Here is a 21,098-nt window from a genome sequence, read left to right on the forward strand (position 1 = left end):
ACGATAGCTATAAAAATTTACGATATACCTTCTATAAGTCCGCCGAGAAAATTGATCGAAAAGTATTGTTTCCTAACACCCATGTTTACGGCTTACGATTTCCTCGGCTCTCCTGAAACTCTCCACGAGAATCTTCCCATTGCGCGGGGCAAGCAACCACGACAACGGATGAGGCAAACCTCTTCGTGTAAGAAGGCGACAGAGTCATCCGTCTTGGCCTTCTTGCTGATTGGCCAGAAAAAGTCAATCAGCTTGAAGGAATTCAAACGCTGCTAAGAGTAACTGCCTACGAGCTCTCTCGCTCTTGAAGCAAACTTTTGCCCGAAAATATCGCGTCTTCCCGACTAGCTACCCCTAGGTCTCCGAGGATGGGACATACACTATCCGTAAACGATTTCCGGTGTCGCGTGGTTGAAAAACTGTATGCGCTTATAGCCGTAAAGTCCCGGCCAAACAATCACAACATATCAACACAACATATCGCAACATCATTGGCCCAGCATTTGTAAGCTCCGGCCAAACGATCGTAACATTTCGGCACAACATATGGCAACATTGTTGAGCGCAACATGTTGCGCGTTTGGCCACCCTGTTGCGACGTGTTGCGACATGTTGGGTATTGAAAATCGAACTCGTGCCCATGCCCTACGAACCTGGCCAAACGACTACAACATAATGCAACTTCCACAAATGTTGCATGGAAAATTTGACCAGTTTCAAATTCGAGCCAACAACACACAACATGTCGCAACAGGGTGGCCAAACACACACAACATGTTGCGATATACATGTTGCGTTGAAATGTTGCGATCGTTTGGCCGGGGTTTAAGCTCTTAAACGCTCTTAGCCTTGTTTAACTAGAAATCTTAGCCAATTAATATTAGTAATAGACGGGCACCAAAATAGATCATCCTAACCCTAAGTGCTACCGTGGTGGAAGCAGTCTGTTTGATTCTTGTTTTTCTTTTTCATTTCTTCCGTAACTTGTGATCAATTTCATAAATTTCCTAAGATCCAATGAACACGCTTTGCTAACCTTCCAAGATTCCCTGGTTCGGTACGATCACAGCGAGGCAAATAAAATTTAATACTAAAAGAACTGTTCACGTGAAAACACCATCTGAAACAAAATACTCTGAGCTTCCAACAGGAGGTCGAAGGTCCTCTTTCTCCAGAAAGCGTAGGGGGAGTTGCACTAGGTACCCTCTGACGCCTCTCAGACGAGCACGTGCCTCTCCGGGGTCCTCCACAGCAAGGCGTTTAAGATTCTGAAATGATAGCATGATAGGAACTTGTTGAGTTACATGTAAACACTGTTACACAAAAATATGGATAAATTGTTTCAAACTAATTTCAAACTTAGAATAGATAACGCTGAAAATAAAGAAAAGACACTGTTCTTTCAATTGTAAATTCCACGAGACTTATTTTTTAATGTTTAATGCATTGCACGAGCTTTCCTCACAGGGCTTGTGGTAAACAAGAAAATTATAAAGAACGAACATACTATGCGAGATTCCATCGGAAACCACTCTGTTGCCTTATTTGTATGCAGTTAGTACAGTCAATCATGAGACAACTTTTCTTTTATCCAACTTACCTTGTAAGTATTCAAATCGCTTAACGAGCGTACAGTATCAGTTGGAATGCAGTGGAACACCTTCGAAAGAGAAAATAATCAAATTCGGTGAGAACCGTGTTCGGAAGGCAGTTCAAGAGGAGACTGAGAGGCACGTGGAGACTTCTGAGGAATATAACTCTAATGAGTGAATAAAGATGGTGAATTTTTACATTCCACTCTCTAAGCTCTGCCTACAGGCCCGTCCATCCATAACGTCTTCACAAAAAGGAAGCAACTTGATGTCAGTTTTGAAGCAGAGTTCAATACCGAACTACTCAGGGCCGAGTGCGGAAGGAGAATGGTTTGCTGATTCGATTGTGTACGAGCCGTTCCTGGTCTTCAATGGTGCTGTTATGGTGGATTATAGACGCATCAGCCATCTTTCTTATCAGGCTTATCAGGAGCTGAATGTAAGCGAAGCCTCACTGTACAATGGCCTATACAACAGTTTATTTCTTTTTGCAAATTTTGTCTGATTATTTACTGTTTTTAATGTTCGTTCAATAAAGAGTTTCTAGTTAGCAAAGCGGTGTGAAATATACTGACACGGGAATGATAAAATTTACTATAACAGGCTAAACATAGATTAATATTTTACCGGTACGGAATAAAAATCTGGATATGAGCATAGTGCAAGAAAACAAGGAGCGAAATACGACACGATTCTCAATCAGAGCACCACACGCAACTTTCTGCAACGTTGATCAAGTTCTCCCTGTTTTGCGAGAGTATCATCATTTTAATTTATTTCTCTTTTGTCACGGTTTTTTTTAGTTCTAACATTACGCACCTTAAAGCTGGTAGTACAAGCAAAACAAGTTTGTTAGGTTTGGTTTTTGGTGAGGAGAGAAAGGGGCAGCCATTGGAAATCAAACAGCAATTCGTATTTCTCCCGTCGCTTCTATCTATCTCGGTTGCAGTTTCAAGGCTAAGTTTGTTAAAACCAAACTTCAAGGATCTCTTGATTTGTGATTCACTTCTATGTCCGGCTGTGACAAAGCTACATCTCAAGGGGGGAATCAGAATTTTCACTTCCAGAGGAAGTGTCTGAGGGCCAACACATCTTTTAAAAAAGAAGTTCTGCATCAAAATCACTTCTCACCTCCTCGTAAATTTCTGTGTTTTTCTTTGCTGTGGCCATCCAAACATCCTGTTTTCAGAAACAAAACAAATCTTTCAAACTCCTGTGCCTAGAGTACAATTTCTTGTCATTTTGTAATAAACGCAAGTAATAAGACATTTTAGTAGATGCTTAGATGTTACGAGTTTTGTTTACAGCTGGCACACGCGACGATTCCGACAAGCTTGTGACGTGAATTGTTTGTCTAAATCAAAGCTACAACTTTCCTCAATAGTCACGTCACGCAAATATCGGAACCGAACCAGCAGAACGTAAATAAGAATTAGAAAGAGCTAACAAAATAACTTAAGAAGTCGACTGAGTTCTGCTAAGGTTACCTCATAAAAACTGTCTGAAACAACATCCCTTATGTCTTCATCTGAAGGACAATCCAATGTACCAAGATGTTCTCTGAGAAATAACAAAGCAAAGTGATTGCCGAGTGTTTCAAATCGAAACAACCTGACGAAACGCACTGAGTTTTAAGGGTTTTTTTCCGACTTAGTCGCTTTCGAGGTCTTTCACTTATGTTTGAAATTCAGTCACTTAGGACAGGTGTCCGCTTATGAGTTACATGTGTGGAGTTTGTGAGTGGCTGAAATCATGACTAAGAGTCCACTTAGCTGTCTACCTACGGAAGAAGATCGACTGAGGCTGAAGCACAACAAACTGTTTCAGCTGAAAAGAGTTGCCAAGGACAGGGAAAAATGGAGATCTCTTATGGACGACATATGTTCTAATGGGATTTAGAGGGTTTAAGGCTGAGTCAAGTAAGTCAGCGGAAGGTGTTCGTTGACGCCTGTTATTTGACTGTAATAAGAACTGCAGGTACAAATGCGTCTTTAGTTCAAACTCAAAATGTTAATTCTCATTGCTGAGTTCCGTACATTTCTTTCCATTTTAGTTCTGAGAATCTGTACGCTCATCAAGATACGCCCTTGTTGGAAAATTGCGCTTTGCTTGCCATCTGCCAGTTTGACAATTTATTGTTGTGACGTGCCGATAACGCTGAACATTACCTGAAGAGCCGTGATCTCAGATTGAAGGCGAACTGGCCAGCTTGGTACTCCTTACCGTCCATAACTGACGGTACCTGGTAAAGAAATTAACGATCATTATAATTCGAAATTAACGGCCATACAAAAACACGTGCGATGAGCGGACATCAAATGGATAGCGCATTGGATATCGAATCTGAACGGCCGGCTTTAAATTCTGGCCATTATCCTACTATTGTATTCCAGGGAATTTTCCGTTGGGCAAGAAACTACGCCCAAAGTATCTCTCACCACCCATGCCACTACTGATACTCGCTATCAGCTGGATGAACTATACAATTTAGTGAAGATTAGATTTGAAACTTACAAATTCTCTGTCCTTTATAATAGCAGCTATTTCTGAATCCCTCTTTCCCAGCATGCTGCGGTCATTGATGTTGGCTGAGATGGACAAAACAAAGTGTAAGTCAGGAATTATAACCAACTCACATCATTATAAAAAATATTGCGGACACCAGAACTTTGCAACATACAGCCTTTCATTGTGCGGTATACTCGTTATTGGTAAGTTGTAAAGATCAAATTTTCCTGAAAGCCGCACATCTGAAACAGAAGAAAACATATCTTGAACATCTAAGTATCTATGGTTCCCGGTGTTCAAGCGAAAAAGTTTTCGTCGAGCGTCAGCGTAGCCACTGTGGACTGACTGCTCAAAGGTGAGTCAGCGTAAGTGAGGAGAGGGTTCAACGCGTGAGAATGGCAAAGTGGTACGTAAATTCAGGTGATTAAAGGTGAACACAGATATTGGAGACTCGTGTAATAACCTTCGTGTGCACGTTGTTCTGTGTACTTAGTTCTCTGGTAGGAGTCAGTATAAAGCACATGTTGTTATAGACGTTGAGTTACCTGAACCAATGATTACGATGTTGTCGTCGACAATCATCATCTTGCTATGAACATAAACTAACTCTGTTACCTACAATCAGACAAACACAGGTAAATAAGCAACAGACTCAGGACTTCATCACATACGAAAAGACACATATACTGGTAATTCACTCACGGGCGTTCCGTGTATTTCCGAATGAGTCCTCAGTCCATAGAATGAAATATACTTGGAGGGGTCACCAACTGAAGACAAGAAAAACATTGAAAATAAAAAGTACACGTTTCGTGCAGTTTTTAAGCTAAATTCACAGTTCTATTTTCTTCCGCTTCGCTCAGCCGTATAAAAAACATTTCTATGATAAGTAAAGGAGACAAATGACACAACAAATAGTGGAGGGAGCCGCCAGCAATCGAGTGTTTTTTAACAAGAATCTGAGACACGTTGAATACGGGTTACAAGCCAGAGAATGTAAGAAAATGTTACACGCTATTTTAGACAAAGATATTTTTAATAAGGAAAAAACAGCCTCGAACAGGCGTCAAGTGGTTTGATTTTCACAACGAGTGGTGTATAAAGGTCTGATTATCCCAGTGGGAAATAGTACAATACAACCTAATTTAACACCTAAAAGAAATAAATTTTTTCCAACTTACCAAGTTCGGCCAATCTCTGTAGCAGCGAATGAGATGCTCGGCAAATTGATCTGCAATTCCAGTGAGTAATAGCACCAATTGATCGACCACTGGCTGTGCCAATTTCGCCTAAAAAAAACAAACAAAAAATGTATGCTGGGCTCGAACAAGTGCAATCGAAAACCTGAGCTGTTCAGTTTATTTTGTGATAAGTACGGGCTGTAAAAAGCCAAACAGATTCAAGAATTGAGTAATTCATACACACCACATGCCTTCTCTTACTCGCTGTCTCGGCTGTCCACTGATAAAGGACTTACCTTCAAATGCTGGAAGCAGCGGCATGACGACAATAACTTTAAACTTTTCACCTTCTCTGTTGATAAAAATGGTGAAATACTACAATAACCGTATATGTCGATCTCTTTTTAAAAGGAGAAATGTTTTAGAAGGATTTTCAATGCCGCAGTGCTTTGACTTGAAGTCAGGGTCTTAACCCTTCATTTCCTAATTTGCTTCACAATTGTCGAAGTTATAGAACATTGCTCTTGAGAGTGTTGCTTCAATAGTAAAAAACGTGCAGGATTCCATTCTTTCTATTCTAAACGGACCAAGTCAATTCCTTGCGAAATGCGAGTCGGATCAATACTTGTAGATCACGTCTTGAGTGATATATAAGTATTAAACTCTTGAGGATTTAGAGGCAGCAACACGTTTTCTATTCCGTTAATGCCCCAACGACAAATTGTCTACATAGTTGTCGAAATGCTGAATACAGGGTAGAAATTTAAGTGACAAAGTAAGGAAAAACTGAAAACAAACCTGTGCGCCCTCTCTATTCGCCAGAGTAGATTCTGACCGATCTCATTCTTGATGTTGTCGATGAACAGAGAAGAAATGAAGAATTGGTTCTACAAAGCAATGAAGCGAGAGTTGCGGAGATCACTGCCTCGTACCCAGGCGTCGCGGTTCATACGCTGACATTTTCGTAAGCGCAAGGCCGGGAACATGGGCAATTTGAGCTCTTGAGGGTTTTCGTGCTCGGCCGAAAACACTGGTAAGGGCCCAGACACAACGGAGGGGTGGGAAGGGAAAGTACAGTGTCTGGAAAACGTCGTAAACTAAACCACTTCCATTTGGAAACGGTCCATAAAGAGTGAAAAACAATTAGGATGGTTGAGTCTCTTCTTTTACTGACAGAACAATGATCACATGTTCAGTAATTTAGTAGTGATCATGGCTGCATTGCGCACAGCAGGGAAAAGCTAATTCAGTCTGGATTTGCGTAAACTTTGAGTTCAGTTTTATAACGCTTCACGTTTCGTGTTTGCTTTTGTTTCTTTGCTCGTTGAAAGTCGATCACACGAACTCTCCGACTGTGAAAGTGTTCAGTTCAGTTTTCGCAAGATTCATCATAATAATGATAATACCACGTGCCAGGTATTCCACACTGTGCGTCTGATAACTGCACTATCTTACCTCGATGTAAATGAAGTGCTTAGATTCTTCAATAGCCTGAATATAGGCCTCGTGAATGGAGCTTTCTGTGGGGACACCGCCTGACCACGTAGATAGAGAACGGAGAATCTAACAAAATAATTTGAAAGACGACAAAGTTAGCAGTAGATAGAAATTATTTCACAGACAAGATTTGAGAAAACATGATAGGTCCCAATAAAAGTACAATTTTCATGCCTTTTGCGGCTGAAATAGGGAGTAATGGTTCAGTTTCAGAAGTTAGAAAGGAGAAGAGCTCTCTCGTGGAATAGTCTGTCGCTTGACTGAAGCAAAGCAAGCCATTAATTTAACTTCTTTTCGTAGCATTGTATCGATCTTAAACACTTTTAGTAATAGTAATAATGATAATGATAAAAATGATAATGATAATGATAATGATCATGATCATGATAAATCACTATCTATAGTTAGCCTAGTATATATTAAAACTGTGAGATGGATATGGTGGGTAAATAAAGATTATGTTATTAATCACAGACACACCCTGATTCCTTCTCTCCACCCACCCCCTCGGCCCTCTTCCAAAAAATCTCTCCAGTCCCTTTCCTCTCGCCATTACTTAACTCTTTCCTCATTGACGTGGTTTACGATTTACCTAGTTATACAGATTAACTTTTGCTGTCAGCTCAGTTGGAAATGTGACACAAAAGATCGCTACTAACTTGACAATCCACCATGTTAGCACTGTCTGCTGCCGCTGGTCTCTTGTTTGTAAGTTTTGCGTATGACTTCGGCAGCAGGTAAGGTATGTCGGGAATTATTTTGAATTTTTCAATCTGGAAAAATATATATTACGTTGTAATCATGAAACAAATACAAGGGAAAGAGAAAGAAATAGTACTCAATTGTACTAGCAGCGAAGTAAAGGTAATCAACGTTTCTAGAATAACCAATACTTCTCATTTTTGCAAAATTTGATTAGATTCCCAGAAATATATAAAAAGTTCGTAGCTGGATTTGGGGATGGCGCCGCCGGTCAGCCGTAAGGCATGTTACTGGCTGCGGTGTTCTTCCTTGCAAAGACTAAATCGAATTCTTTTTTACTCGCATGTAGTCGTCCATGCTTGGCCTGAAACCAGAGTGAAGTAATCTCGGGTCATTTCCATCGAACACACTGCATTAATTCGTTCCTATTCGGCCTGATTTCCTCATTTGAAATACAATAAACTTACCTCACACAGTAACTATAAACTGTTCTAAAGTTACAAGATAAGTATTCGTCACTTTTAATGTTAACCGTTACTCTCTGAGTGTGTCTCGACGCCCTTTACCCTATGTATAGACTTTTTTCTTCGAATTTACCTTCGTCAACAATGAATTTTCCAGTTCTTAATTTCAATCTGGAATGAAATTTACCTTGGTAGCATTCCATCTAAGAATGAAATGCCTTGCAACGTCTCTCGCTGGTGCGCCAAACATTCGCATGCCAACATCATGCCACGGCATTCGAGGAACAGAACCTCTGTCAACAGAGTCTAAAAAAGGAATTGCATGATAGATAAGATAAACATATAGATAGTTAATCTAGTTAATTATAAAAGTTTATCTATACACTGAACGTCCACTTTGGATACAAAACCTCAATAAGTCGAACCAACATGGCGCTGTTGTGTCTTTTAAATACACAAAAGTCTGTACTAAGAGGTCAACACCTTATCGCGGTAGGGGCGGATTGTGCGTCAATAACCCCTTGAACTATGTCAGCTGGAGTCTTGTACGCCTGATTCAGCCATCCATGCCGAAAAGGTCGACTGGTTAAGACCAGACGCAATGCAGATGATTTTCTGGTGCTCCAGGCTGAGGGTTGGGTTAGGTTGGTAGTCCACTCTTGTTAAAATAAGATTGTTACGGAAACTTAAGACATCCAAAACTCCAAAGCCAAAAGCCAAAAGCGTCTATCGTGAATCCGACGCTGAATACTAGTAAGGAGAATGCCGGTGACAATCATTGAAGACGGTTGAAGTTTTAGCAACATGGAAGAGGATGGGAAATGAATGATAAAGCCTTACTTTCCTTACGGCATTGAGAGCCGGGGAGAAGAGGGAAGTAGTATACAAACGGTCATATAAGCAGATACACTACCCCCCCCCCCCCCCCCCCATCAAGAGTTTACACCATAGCACATTATTGTCTTGGTGTAAGCAATTACCTTTTTGTTTTGGTTACGTTTCTCGTGATCTAAAACCTTGCACTGTGCGCATTGCCATTCAAAACAAGCGGCTTTTCAGCCAATCACAAACAAAACGTGCGCTTTCATTCGTCAGACTACTTTGCACGTGTTCCTTGAACCAATCATCAAGCTTAAAAAACATCGAAAGCCATTAAAAAGCCCGGAGTACCTTCATAAGGTTTGTGGACGTCAAAGAAATCCCTGGTTATTGGATTGGAATAGTCCTTTCCAAGCCACATTTTACTTCCTCCAGATGTTCCTGGTTCCAGCTCAACTGTTCCTCCGTCTTTGAAGTCTGGACAAACCGGCAAATTTAATTGTTCAAGTGTTCCTTCTACAATCATCGCGCCAATTTTCCTGATCTCTTGCTCCTGTTTGCAAAGTAACATGATCACACATTAAATGCCTTTTCAACTTTTGCCTTCATGAAATACATTGAAAAGATGATTTTTAATTACCGTTTTGTTTATGGGTGGAGGCCGAATCGCGGATCCAAAGTCGGTAAGTCGATGTAAAGAGTTGTCCCAGCGACCAAAACAAAGATCAAGACCTAAAACACAACCAAGTTTGAGTTCAGAAGTAAAAATAATCACAGAAATCAAACCAAATTCTCCTAATTAAAATATTTCAAGTGAGATAAATCAGGCATTGAAGAATTGCTTCTACGGGAATCAGGTGATTTAAAGATTTGCACTGTCTTGTCCAAGAGTCTGATCAATAACTGTGTCAGAATTTCAAAGAATTTCCAGCTAAATAACTATGCCATGCGAAGGTTTGACATGGATATTTATTTACCTCCAATAAAAGCTATCTTCTGGTCCACAGCCACTACCTTTTCATGATGAGCCCAATATATGACACCCGACCCAGGGAGGTGGTCTGGGTGGCGCAAAACCTGAAACCAAAACATACAATAAGTGCCAGACTTAAGAAAGATTATTGTTGATTTGCTGCCACACATTTCACAAAGGTATGGTTATGAAAAAGTGCTGAATTATATTCAAAGGAATATTCAGAGGGTGGCTCTTTTCAAATGGTAAATTAAGCCACTGTTAGGTCCTAAAATCCTAAATCGAATGGTTTCTTCAATTATGGCTTGCCTGAACTAGAAACGAGTAGCTCCAACAGGCGCCGTTTTCCGTGTACCGCAAAACAAAACGATCCATATGTCATAAACAACAACTTGCAAGCAACGCTGAAATCCAGAAATCCAGAAATCCAGAAATCCAGACATCTCAATGCACACGATTATGAAGGCTGCCTCCGCCCTCGTGACCTTGGTAGTAAATACAGGCTGTATGCATGACCACCATCTCAACTTACCAACGGTGTAATAAGTAATTACTCCATTTCTCGAGAGTTAGCTCTCCAACAGAGCTATTCACATCATTCTTCCACCTAGCCTGTTCCAGCTCGGTCAGTGGGGACGATCGAAAAAGCGGGTTGGCGACGAGCGGGATCAGCGACGAACGAGATCCAGGAGAGAAAGGGCGGGAGAGCCTCTCTTTTTCTCTCCCAGACCCCGCTCGTCGCCCACCCGCTTTTTCGATCGTCCCCACTGACTGAGATTCTGGAACAAGTTATCTTCCAACTCTCCTCCAAAATGATTCTTTTTGTTGAGAAGAATACTGTAATCTTCATTGTTCCCTTGTTGAAAGAAAAACCTTTGCCCTCCTTATTTAATAATTATGGCTAAACCAAATGAACCTGTATGAATGTAAAAGCTCCAAGACTCACATTTGCATTGAAATCTTTCTAATTACACTGAACTTCACCTTTATATTTGGGTGTAAACTCATCAACGTTGTTTTAGAGTACGCACTATTCAGTGTCAGGGCCAGCTCCACCTCTTTGTAAATCAAAACATAAACTTTCACTCCCTCCTCCTACAAAAAAAAAATCATGAAATATTTTTTAACGCTGTTTTACATAACGAACTTCCATTCACCACCAAATTGTTGAAATTAAAATCCGATTCCATTTTGGATAAATAAACAACAGCCTCTATTTGGCACGGAAATATGCTCAGATATTTGTCCGCAGACATTATCTGTTCTGAGGAGCGCACAATTTTCCGAGAGAGTAGCTTGAGGAAAACTGTGAGCTTTGAGGAACAGATAATGTCCAAGGACAAATATCCGAGCATATTTTCGCACCAAATGGAGGCTATTGTGTTTATTATCCTTCAAATATTTTTCGCAACATGCGCAGTTTTGAAAATTGGAGAATATCACTCGGACATTCCCCAGTGGGGAATATGCAGTCACGAGACGCGTGTAGACCAATCGCGTGCGAGCGAAAATATTTGATGGATTATAATTTATAGCTGATGTTTTCCTAACAGCAGAGTTTTCCTTCCTGGGCTGAGATTCACTCACGTAAGAGAAAATCATCAGTTGATTCACACTCAATGTTTTCTAAGCATCATACCAGTTCAGACCAAACTATACATCCTTCCACATCACCTGACTGTTCGAAATCTGTACTATGTGCTCAAACGCTTTACAAATACACCCTAATATATTTAATCAATGATAAGGTAGTGCTAAGCTTATAAGCAGAAGTCAAGAGTAAGGAAGTTCTTTTTAACTCCGGTTTTCGCAAGACACGTCAAGGAAATGGTCTTTCATCTTTAAGCGTACGGATGCACTCATGCAAGCAATAATTGGAAAACGATAGATAATTTAAAAGAATGACTCAGTAAATAAGTACCGCTTTTCTCTTTAAGATGTTGTCCAGTCTCCACTCATGGCCAGCAGTGACCGGTCGGCGAAGATAGATCTCAGGACTGACCCTGATAAAGACAAAGTAATAATCATAATTACCAGAGAACAAATAGTTAATCAAACTTGAAATATGTACAATGCAGTACAATTGTCTGGAATAAATGAAACTCAATGGGCGAGAATGGGCCCGCCAGGCCGGAGCATATCTACAGTTTCCGTCGAATGAAGCGACTAACTGTATTCCTACTCCCTCTTGACCCCTAGCATTACTTTGCTGGTACCATTTATACACCTTGGGTGGAGAGACACACTGTGGGGGTAAAGCATCTCAACAAAGGACACACCGGCAGGAGGGGTCTAACCCGGACTACTCGAACCGGAGTCCAACACACTAACCATTTTAGCCCAACGCACCTTCTATCATGGTCATGGTTGCGTATAAAATAGAGCTTGTACAGACTTAACACTGGTCTCACTCACTACTAAATCTCCTTTATTATTTTGAACATTATGCAATATTAATCCTGCTATAAAGTTAACGGCAAGAGGACCAGCTCCACTCTAGTAAACTCAGTGCTGTGAGAAATTCACATTTACCACCAGCCAGTTATGAAGATTTCTTCTTCTGCAGACTCCAAAGCATCTGCCAGAGCATCAAAGTATGACTCTCCATCTACAAACCTGCAATGTAACCAGGAATAAACATCGATGATGCACCCTGTGCTATTGAAAACACATGTTGAAAACATCATTGTTAAGCGCACTTGGAGCGATAGTGGAGAAATCAAAGCATAATGGTAAGGCTTTGATGTCAATAACTCTTCAAGATAGTGTTGTGCAACAATCAGTAATGAAAACCGTTGCCCCATCACATACTGTGCTAAATGAATTACCTGTAATGGTTTGCATTAATTGTTACTGTCCAGACCAGCTGACATTGTCACTAAATTTATCTTATTCCCAGTTGACTCACCACTGAGCAAAAGCGTTTTCCCTGACAGGGGCATATGAACCGTGAGGATGTTCTTTTATCCAGTCTGCCCCTGTTGTTGCCATAATGTTAACAATTGCTTTCATCCATTCACTGTTGGTGTTATAAAATAAGGCAATAATCTATTAATTAAACATTACTTAAATTTCAAGCTTGAAGTTAACGTTACTTACTTTTTTGAATTCAGACACAGCTGAAATCCCATTGAGACAGACTCACCCATGACTTAAAATACATGAATTTACACTGACAACAAATAATCATGAGCACTGCAAAACCCACCATCAATAAGCTTTATGGACTCAAAACTGTTGACTAACAAACAGCTATTTTACTTGAGTATGAATAGTTATTCCAATCAGGTAGTCAGAATGTCAAATTGTCTTCAGCACTGTGAATCTGGGTTCAAACCATCTAGTTTGGCATGTAGTGACTGTGCTACCCAATTCACTGGAAGCTACATTTTGTACCCTTTGAGCGGTTTTCATTTGAGTGTTGAAATGCAACTGGTTTTGCTTAACTATGCTTCATGATTGGCCTAAAAAACATCCGTGCCACTTTTTCATCCAATCAGGCGTTAAACCAAAACCAATCGTGACTTGCTGGTACATGCTTTCCTATGTGAAACAGGGTTCAAACCCATGACCCCTGCGATACCAGTGCAGTGCTCAACTAACAGAGCTATCAAGCCAACTGGGAGCTGGTCATGTTGTGAGTTTGTAATATACCTGTAGATGATGAAGAATGCAAGTGAATATATGAAAGATCATGCATATATTTGAACTGTGGAGAAAGATATGAAGGCCTCAATAATCATTGCAGTTAATGTACACAACTTAAACAGCTGTGATAGCTCACTTGGTAGAGCACTGCACTGATATCGCAGAGGTCATGGGTTCAAATCCCATTCAGGCCTGAATTTATTTCAGGCATAAATTTAACAGCTGCTCAAGTGGTGTATATAACTGTGATGATCACTGATGTCTTCATATATTCCTCTGCAGTTCAAATATAATTACAATCTTTCATATATTCAGTTGCACAATAAAAATAGTAATGATAATTTATAATAATGATAATGACAATGACAATGACAATGACAATGACAATGACAGTGATAATGATAATGATAATAATAATATTGCAATTATTGTAACTTTCTTTGTTTAAACATGATGAGCTTGAGAAGCATCAGTCAAGAATAGGTCAAACATAAGGAACAAAAAAGCAAACAAACGAGGAGTTTCTTGATTGTACCTTGCCTTCCTTTCAGTCCAGCATGATAAAAGCAGTTGCCTACAAAATTGGAAATTTTATCAGGTTAACTAGAGTGTCATATCTTAAAAAATTTAAAGCAAAAAGAGAATGGGCCACTTCCCTTCCCTGTGCATTTAATAATACATGTAAATTTACATTTACTTTTAATTATCTCACCTTGCCTGGTTGTGAATCAGCAAGCCTCGTCGCACTCCTGTTTGTTTCCTTCCATACTTGAAGGTGAATTCTTTGTCCATCAACACCACACCTCTGACTTGTTTATCCTTGGGGCTAATTTACAACAATAAACATTCCTCTCACAGAATAATAATTTTATACCATTGCTTCTCAAGTTAAACACTAGACATTACTTTCATTAAGTTGGGTTGATGACTAAAATCAGTTACTATGACTGTACATTTATTAATTTCTCTCAAATACTCAAATATTGTGCTGTGATTGGTCAATTTAGCAGGCTGTTACCGTATGGCGCCCCAAAATGGACAGCTGTTTTAGTTGCCAAACTATTTCATGATTTACTGTAAAGTGTTCTAATCTCAACCTTCATAGCAAGTAAAAGTTAAAAACTTTTGGTTACTTTAAATTGTGTATTACAACGTGCTAACCTCCTACAATCATTTTCAATTGGTAAAAGGTAAAAAGTTAAAGTCTGCATTCAAGCCAAGTGGCCTATCAGACTGGAGCTTATCTTGTTTTCCGTAGCATGAAGGGACTAGGAGTATTTCTACTTCCCCCTGAATGGGATGCTAGCCCACCACAGGGTTACTCCCAGCATTAAATTTGCTGGTAGCCATTTATACACCTTGGTTGAGAGAGGCACTGTGAGAGTGAAGTGTCTTGCCCAAGAACACAACACAATGTCCCCGGCAAGGGCTCGAACCCAGACCACTTGATTCAGAGATGAGCGCACTAACCAACTGAGCCACCGTGCCTCCCATTAATCATTTTTGCTTTTGTATGTGTAAGTCATTTAGAGCCATGAACTCTACATGAATAGAAATTGTTTTCTGAACGTGTGCACTTCGCACTTGGGCCATAAATTGAAGGAAATAGAAATGACCATCTGTAACTTACAGTACAGACCTCAAACTGTAACCATCTGTAACTTACAGTACGGACCTCAAACTGTAACCATCTGTAACTTACAGTACGGACCTCAAACTGTAACCATCTGTAACTTACAGTACGGACCTCAAAATTGAGAGAGGCACTGTGAGAGTGAAGTGTCTTGCCCAAGACAAGATAAAAGGCATTTATTTAATGCCTGTCTAACATTTCTTTTTGAGTATGGGTTCAGGTAAGTTTCTACATGGGTCTACGACCCAAATTGCTTGAAAGTGAAGTGTGGGCTGCCTCCTGTCATTTCTATACAGAGCTTAAATACTTTGACCTGTGAATATATACCTATACAGTAGCTACTCATTTGACTTTAGAGGTTTCTAAGGCATTTCTTTACCTGACATAAGCAATAAAACTATCTTTCACCAACAGCCACCTGTAAAAAAAATTAGTCCCAAATTAGAACAATGAAAGCATGTACAGGTTTAATAACATATTATAGCCATGCATCACTGTATTTGTTTAAAACCTTATGGTCATTCCTCACATTTGCATTGCGCATCCTTACTGCGCATAGTTTATGGCGTCATTAGCACGTGCTCGTGCACGGGCACATTGAAAACATGACGGATTTGCCTTGATATTGAGCTCTGTCAGTTGAAAAATGGCTCTAGCTCACCAACAAGCACGGGCACCCCAATTTTTTTTCCACTCATTGTAATCAACTAATCATAAGCTTTGCGTGAGAAAAGACTGATCTAATTTCTATTGCTGAAAATTGAATAAATAAGAAAAATAACAGATACACGGTGGTCTTTTCTATTTAGCAGTCGGTAACCACGTCAAGAAATTTGGCTCAAATTTTTAACCAAGGATTTAGCTTTCTGTCTGAATCAAACTTAAAACGTTTATTTGTGTCCGACACAATGTATTGACTGTAGTTTAATGCGTGTTCTTATGAGTCCAGGCTCACAAAGATGTTACAATTACTGGGAATGCGTTCTTATAATAAGCATTAAATAATGCCAAAATGGGGCATTTTCAATGCCTCACTGCTCCTTAATGAGCATGGGCACCCCCCTTTCTTATTTCAAAATTGAAGTTATCATATGACAAATATTCAGTGGACAAAGTTTGAACAAAAATCTATTGTCACTTTTATTTCAGAGGAATTACCTTAAGTTTATTATTATCACCAACCTTCAGTTTTCACAAGTCTCCTATACCTCTTGATCAGTCAGGTACAGTATGGTTTGAACATGCACTGTGCAAAGGCAGATCCAGACCTTGAGCTAAGAGGGGTGGGGGGGAGGGGGGGGGGGCTGGTTTTTTTTGCTCATCTTAAGGGCTTTTCTTCCTTCTGCAATTTTTTTACTCAAAATAAGGGGGGCGGGCTCCTCCCCTAGATCTGCCACTGTTGTGTACGTTAGGACATGACTGTGCTTCTCTGAAAGTTCAAGGTCGAGAAAACACTGACACAGCAAAATATCTGTGTCATGGTTGTGTAATGTTATCCTTCCTAAGTTAATACATTTCAACATTATTTCTTTCTATTAAGCCATACCTTTTGTCCCAAATTCCCCAAGAAAGTCCTGCACAACAACTGCAGCAACCTGCTGGAAACCGATGACCTCCTGCTCGCTTTCTCAGGATACCTTCCCTATAAATAATCACAAGAACCTTATTGCAATTAACCTTTAATTCTGGTCTTTGCATATTTTAAAAGTCAATGATGCAATTCGATCTTCATCTTACAAAATAAATATTAATCTATTCATACCAGTAAACATAATGTCCAACATTTACTAATATCTAATTATAAATATTTTCTTGCCCTGATGTACAGTACAACCAAATTTTACGGACAGCACTTAGGACATTTAGAGCAGTAGTGCTTAACTCTCCTTACCTTCCTTTCTCTCCCAAATCAAAATGAAAGGATAGATGGCTGACCTCCAAAAAGTTCAGTGTCTCTTTGTGATTACGATAGTTTGGGCTGTCAAGAATCACTTGCAGGTATTTTTCCAGAGACTTTATTCTCTTGTCCATGTTGATTGTTGTTGTAAACATGTCAGGTCGCTTGGGCAAGTGACGACTTGGCAGGCGAGCGTGATGCTCTCCTCTATGCTCCCCTCTTATGGTGTGCCGATGCACATTTACTTTGTGAAGGAATAGCTCTGCATCAAGTTTTAAGAAGTGCTTATAACGACGCCTGATCACCCAAGTAAAACTGCCATGACTTAGCTTAATGGTGTATCTGGATAATATCAAATGCATTGAAATGTAAGGCAAGAGAAAAACATTGTCTGCACAATTTAATTTCATGACTGCCTATGCTTAGAGGTTGCTGTTAATGGGGAGATAAGGAATCACAAAATAGGTTTGGTGAGACAGGCAAAGGGGAGAGGATTATAATTTGCTTGGAATATGCTATTTTTGCATCTGTGAGTGTGGTAATGGTGATTCTTGAAATAACCTCTTTTTAGACCTACACTGAACTTCTCTCCTATCCAGTTTTTGTTAATTTAAAAAAGCAATTATACTTATTAATAACTAAAATTATACACATCTAATTATTTGGAATGAATTTCTTAAGGTCATTCCCCAGTATTGCATTGTGCATCCCTACTGTGCGTAATTTCACGCATGATTAGCACGTATGGATTAAAAAAATGGCAGCTTTTTCTTTACCACTGGATCTTGCTATAGAGGTAAATTGTCATTTTCTTGCACACAAGTATGGTGACCTATCATTTTTTTCCTGTTGTTTTGAATTGAGTGATAAATTTCTCTGAGTAAAATTTAAATATGGACGAATTCTCAGTGTAGAACAAAAAACAATTGATGGAAACGTGAATTTAGCAAGCAATCGTGACTACAATCATGGTGCTATTATAATGATTTATTGGGTAAAAACGTGCTGTTGCTCCTAAATGAACATGGGGACCCCTCATTTTTATTTCAAAATTCAAGTTCCTATAACATAAACAATCAATAGGCAAAGTTTCACAAAAATCTCAGTTCAGGTTCTGTTTCAGTGGAATGATCTAAGTCTGTTTTAAATTTGAGGTCTAGTAAAACTGTTGCAGAATACAAAAGTAACACCGAAAAGCCAAAAAGGGGCATGGATGGGTAAAGATCATTTAGAGGAAATTAAACAGATTGGATTTGCTTTGTGCAATATCGTAAAATGTAAGACTGACCTAATTTTCAATATTATCTGATGTCAATATCTATGAGATTGCCTCATTTTTAACACCCAGAAATCATCCTTACTTTATAATTATGTTAAATTAGTAATAATAATGAGCAATAACTTAGACTTAGTAATAATTATAATAATTATTATTGATTATCACATTACCACTAGTGTGATTTTGCCAATGATAGACTGGTCCTCTGAAAATTTAAAGCTTAGGACTCAAATTTAAAGAGCATAAACACAAATTACTTATGCCTCAAGTGGTGTTACATGTATGTTTTAGAAGGCCCTCATGGTGTTATTTCTGGGTTTGGCATTTTGATGTTTAAGAGACCAACAAGCAAAGTTAAAAGCCACAGCTACTGTGTCTATGAATAGGAAGACATTTCTGCTTCAAAACTAAACTTAACGGTAAACACTGAATTTTATATTATTCAACATTTAATTATTTCTTACAAGTTAGGATTGAATGGATGTGTTCTTGGTGCACGTTCCACATCAGTAATGGTTGCAATAACCTTCAGTCCAGGAAGAAACACTCCTTTCTTGTGAGCTACACCATCTTGAGTATCATAGGTACAAGTGATGCTGCTGCCATCAAAGAAATCATCCTCTTCATCTCGTAAATTGATACATACTGAGCCAGTGTCTATTGTAGAAAACATGCAAAACATATTAATGGAAACAATATCATTGGTATTATGACATAACTGACGGAAATACACTCTTTATTCAGCAGTTACAGTAATGGCATCACAATTATGAGATGAAGGAATAATTATATAATTTATAACAACCGTAACACAGTTACCTTGTACCTCTGTTTCAAAACTAGTCCTCATGCAAACCTTTCCTTTGAAAATGAGTTTCATTTGCATGAAAATGAACCTGTAGGTGGAACTCATTTTCATATGGATGGTTTCGCAAGAAGGCTCGTCTTGACACAGGAGCAAAAGCCAACTCGGGAATGGTCTATTGTACTCATCATTCATTTGTTCTTGGTCATTTAATGATTAAATCTTGTTTGTTCATTAACCCATACCACCTTTCATCTTCCCAGTAATTTATTTATTTTTCTTTTATTCATTCATAGATTTAAGCAAAGCAGTGGCAGGTGGCTATGTTGAATCCAAGCCTCACAAGATATAGCAAATTTTAACATAATCATTTTCAGTGTGCATCAAATGGCAAGACCCACTGGCATAAAATGTGTTAGAGTAACACGCTACATGAGACATGACTGTTTTTTTTTTCAAAGTCCATTTGCCATATAATTTATATCCTTCAAAAAAGTACCTAAGAAGTTATTCCCCTGATCTACTGTCAAGTTATCTCTTCCAGATGTCATGAGAGCAACCTCTTCCTCAGTCACCACTTCACTTTCAGACTGTGAGACAGAAAGCTCCTTGTTTCCTGGACTGGCCATATATATATTGGTCAGGAAAAGCTCATGGTAATGTCTGACTGGTGGAACTTAGAGAATAATCAACTTGAGACTCAGCTCTGTCAATATATTAGGAACAGTTCAACACCTGTATGTCCAAGAAAATGAAAACATAAGTTACGAAAATGCCTCATTGCACATGGAGCCGCAGGCGAGTGTTTTCTACATTTCTTGAACATTTTCAAATGTCCAGAGTGCTTTATCACAGTGTAATACACAGCTTAGGCTTCTTCATTTGCTTTAAGATATAGAGGTAATCTGAAGAAAAACAATAACACATTCTTTTTCTATGTTTTACTCTGATAAAACACAAGCTTTTGACCAATCAGAGTGCACACAGAGTTCTATCTATCTTATAATGTTTTTTAAAACATTTTTTCAGAAATTCATATCATAGTCTAGTTAATTTCAGCAAAAATATCCTGTTGTAAAAAGTTGATGCAAAGAAGCAATGAAATATTTATCTTCAAATTACCTTTCGCTATATTTAACCCAGTTAATTTCAGTTTCATGAGCTGAGCTGATCTATTTTTATTAACATGTATAAATGTTAAACTTGCTAAGTTTGCACAATCTGTATGTAAAACTGACTGAAACTATCTTGACATTTAGGTATTAATATAGAGAAATTCTGTATGACTGTCAGCTATTAAATACCTGCCAAACAGCCGTAAACTTATTAGCATTGTAATTACGCGAAAGTGACCATAAAAGATCACTATCGGAGCTGAATATTAAGCTTATACACATTTAGCAAGGAAATCGAACTCGCACTTAAGTTACAAACTTACAGAGCAAACCTCTAAATGGATCTCAATTGATTGTCTAGATTTACATATTTAAAAATAAACTTAAGCTTTTTCCGACGTGTACTTTAAATACAAAAGAGCTGATAACTGGACATCCGGCTGAAACATCAGACAACACTGCATGCAAATTAGCTGGGGAAGTTGTTGGCAGAACTAACTCCTCTGAAGTAACTACCATCTTGTCCCTTATCTTTGTATTAGATAACCCTTTCAACCCCCTTTGTCGTCGGCAAGTCACACATTTCCTTTCTCTGTATATTCTAAGAGTTACAAGTTAAAATCATACAGATTTCCAGTGGTAGCTGAGTTTAACTTTAATTCTATGTTTTTATAACCGCCAGCTAATCAATAGCAAATAATCTCTCTCACCTGCCGATCGTTCAAGACAAAATACTGATATAGTTCACCGGTATAAGCACTGATAAATCATGTATGTTTGCGTTCTTTGCTTACACGTAGAATCTTGTGCTCAGATGTCGCTCAGGTGACGACAAATAAACCTGGAAGAAAAAAAAATTATCGAGAGTAGGTTCACTGCAATGTTCACGGGACAGCGGGTGTCATTGTCATGTAAATGTACACAATTTGTCACACAACGCTTCTTGAAAAACCTTGCGTGATATCGCTACCATCCTCCCTCACAC

General features: G+C 38.9%; 1 protein-coding gene across 1 annotated transcript; it reads right to left on the reverse strand.

Moving 5' to 3' along the window:
* Positions 1-282: 282 nt before the first annotated feature.
* Positions 283-20,950, reverse strand: LOC145479767 (phospholipase D1-like). The gene is made up of 29 exons (XM_081458213.1): positions 20,824-20,950; positions 19,498-19,733; positions 18,658-18,850; positions 16,909-17,256; positions 16,564-16,659; positions 15,397-15,435; positions 14,097-14,210; positions 13,920-13,958; positions 12,645-12,755; positions 12,269-12,352; positions 11,658-11,739; positions 10,721-10,831; positions 9,741-9,840; positions 9,404-9,495; positions 9,115-9,316; positions 8,132-8,250; positions 7,438-7,551; positions 6,737-6,844; positions 6,080-6,168; positions 5,578-5,633; positions 5,282-5,389; positions 4,803-4,870; positions 4,646-4,715; positions 4,107-4,180; positions 3,761-3,834; positions 3,080-3,152; positions 2,724-2,771; positions 1,601-1,660; positions 283-1,268 (listed from the first exon to the last, which is right to left on the reverse strand). Exons 2-29 carry the CDS (start codon positions 19,625-19,627, stop codon positions 1,104-1,106), a joined length of 2,967 nt encoding a protein of 988 aa, XP_081314339.1. The 5' UTR covers positions 19,628-19,733; positions 20,824-20,950; the 3' UTR covers positions 283-1,103.
* Between the last annotated feature and the right edge of the window lie 148 nt (positions 20,951-21,098).

Source organism: Orbicella franksi, chromosome 2, assembly GCF_964199315.1.
Source record: "Orbicella franksi chromosome 2, jaOrbFran1.1, whole genome shotgun sequence".
NCBI classification, from domain to species: Eukaryota; Metazoa; Cnidaria; class Anthozoa; order Scleractinia; family Merulinidae; genus Orbicella; species Orbicella franksi.

Coding starts and splice junctions, on each gene's coding strand:
- LOC145479767 (XM_081458213.1), bottom strand. CDS start 19,627: ATGGCCAGTCCAGGAAACAAGGAGCTTTCTGTCTCACAGTCTGAAAGT. Junction 10,832..11,657: donor ACATCTTAAAGAGAAAAGCG/GTACTTATTTAC, acceptor TTTTTTTTGTAG/GAGGAGGGAGTGAAAGTTTA. Junction 3,835..4,106: donor TTATAAAGGACAGAGAATTT/GTAAGTTTCAAA, acceptor TTTCTTTACCAG/GTACCGTCAGTTATGGACGG.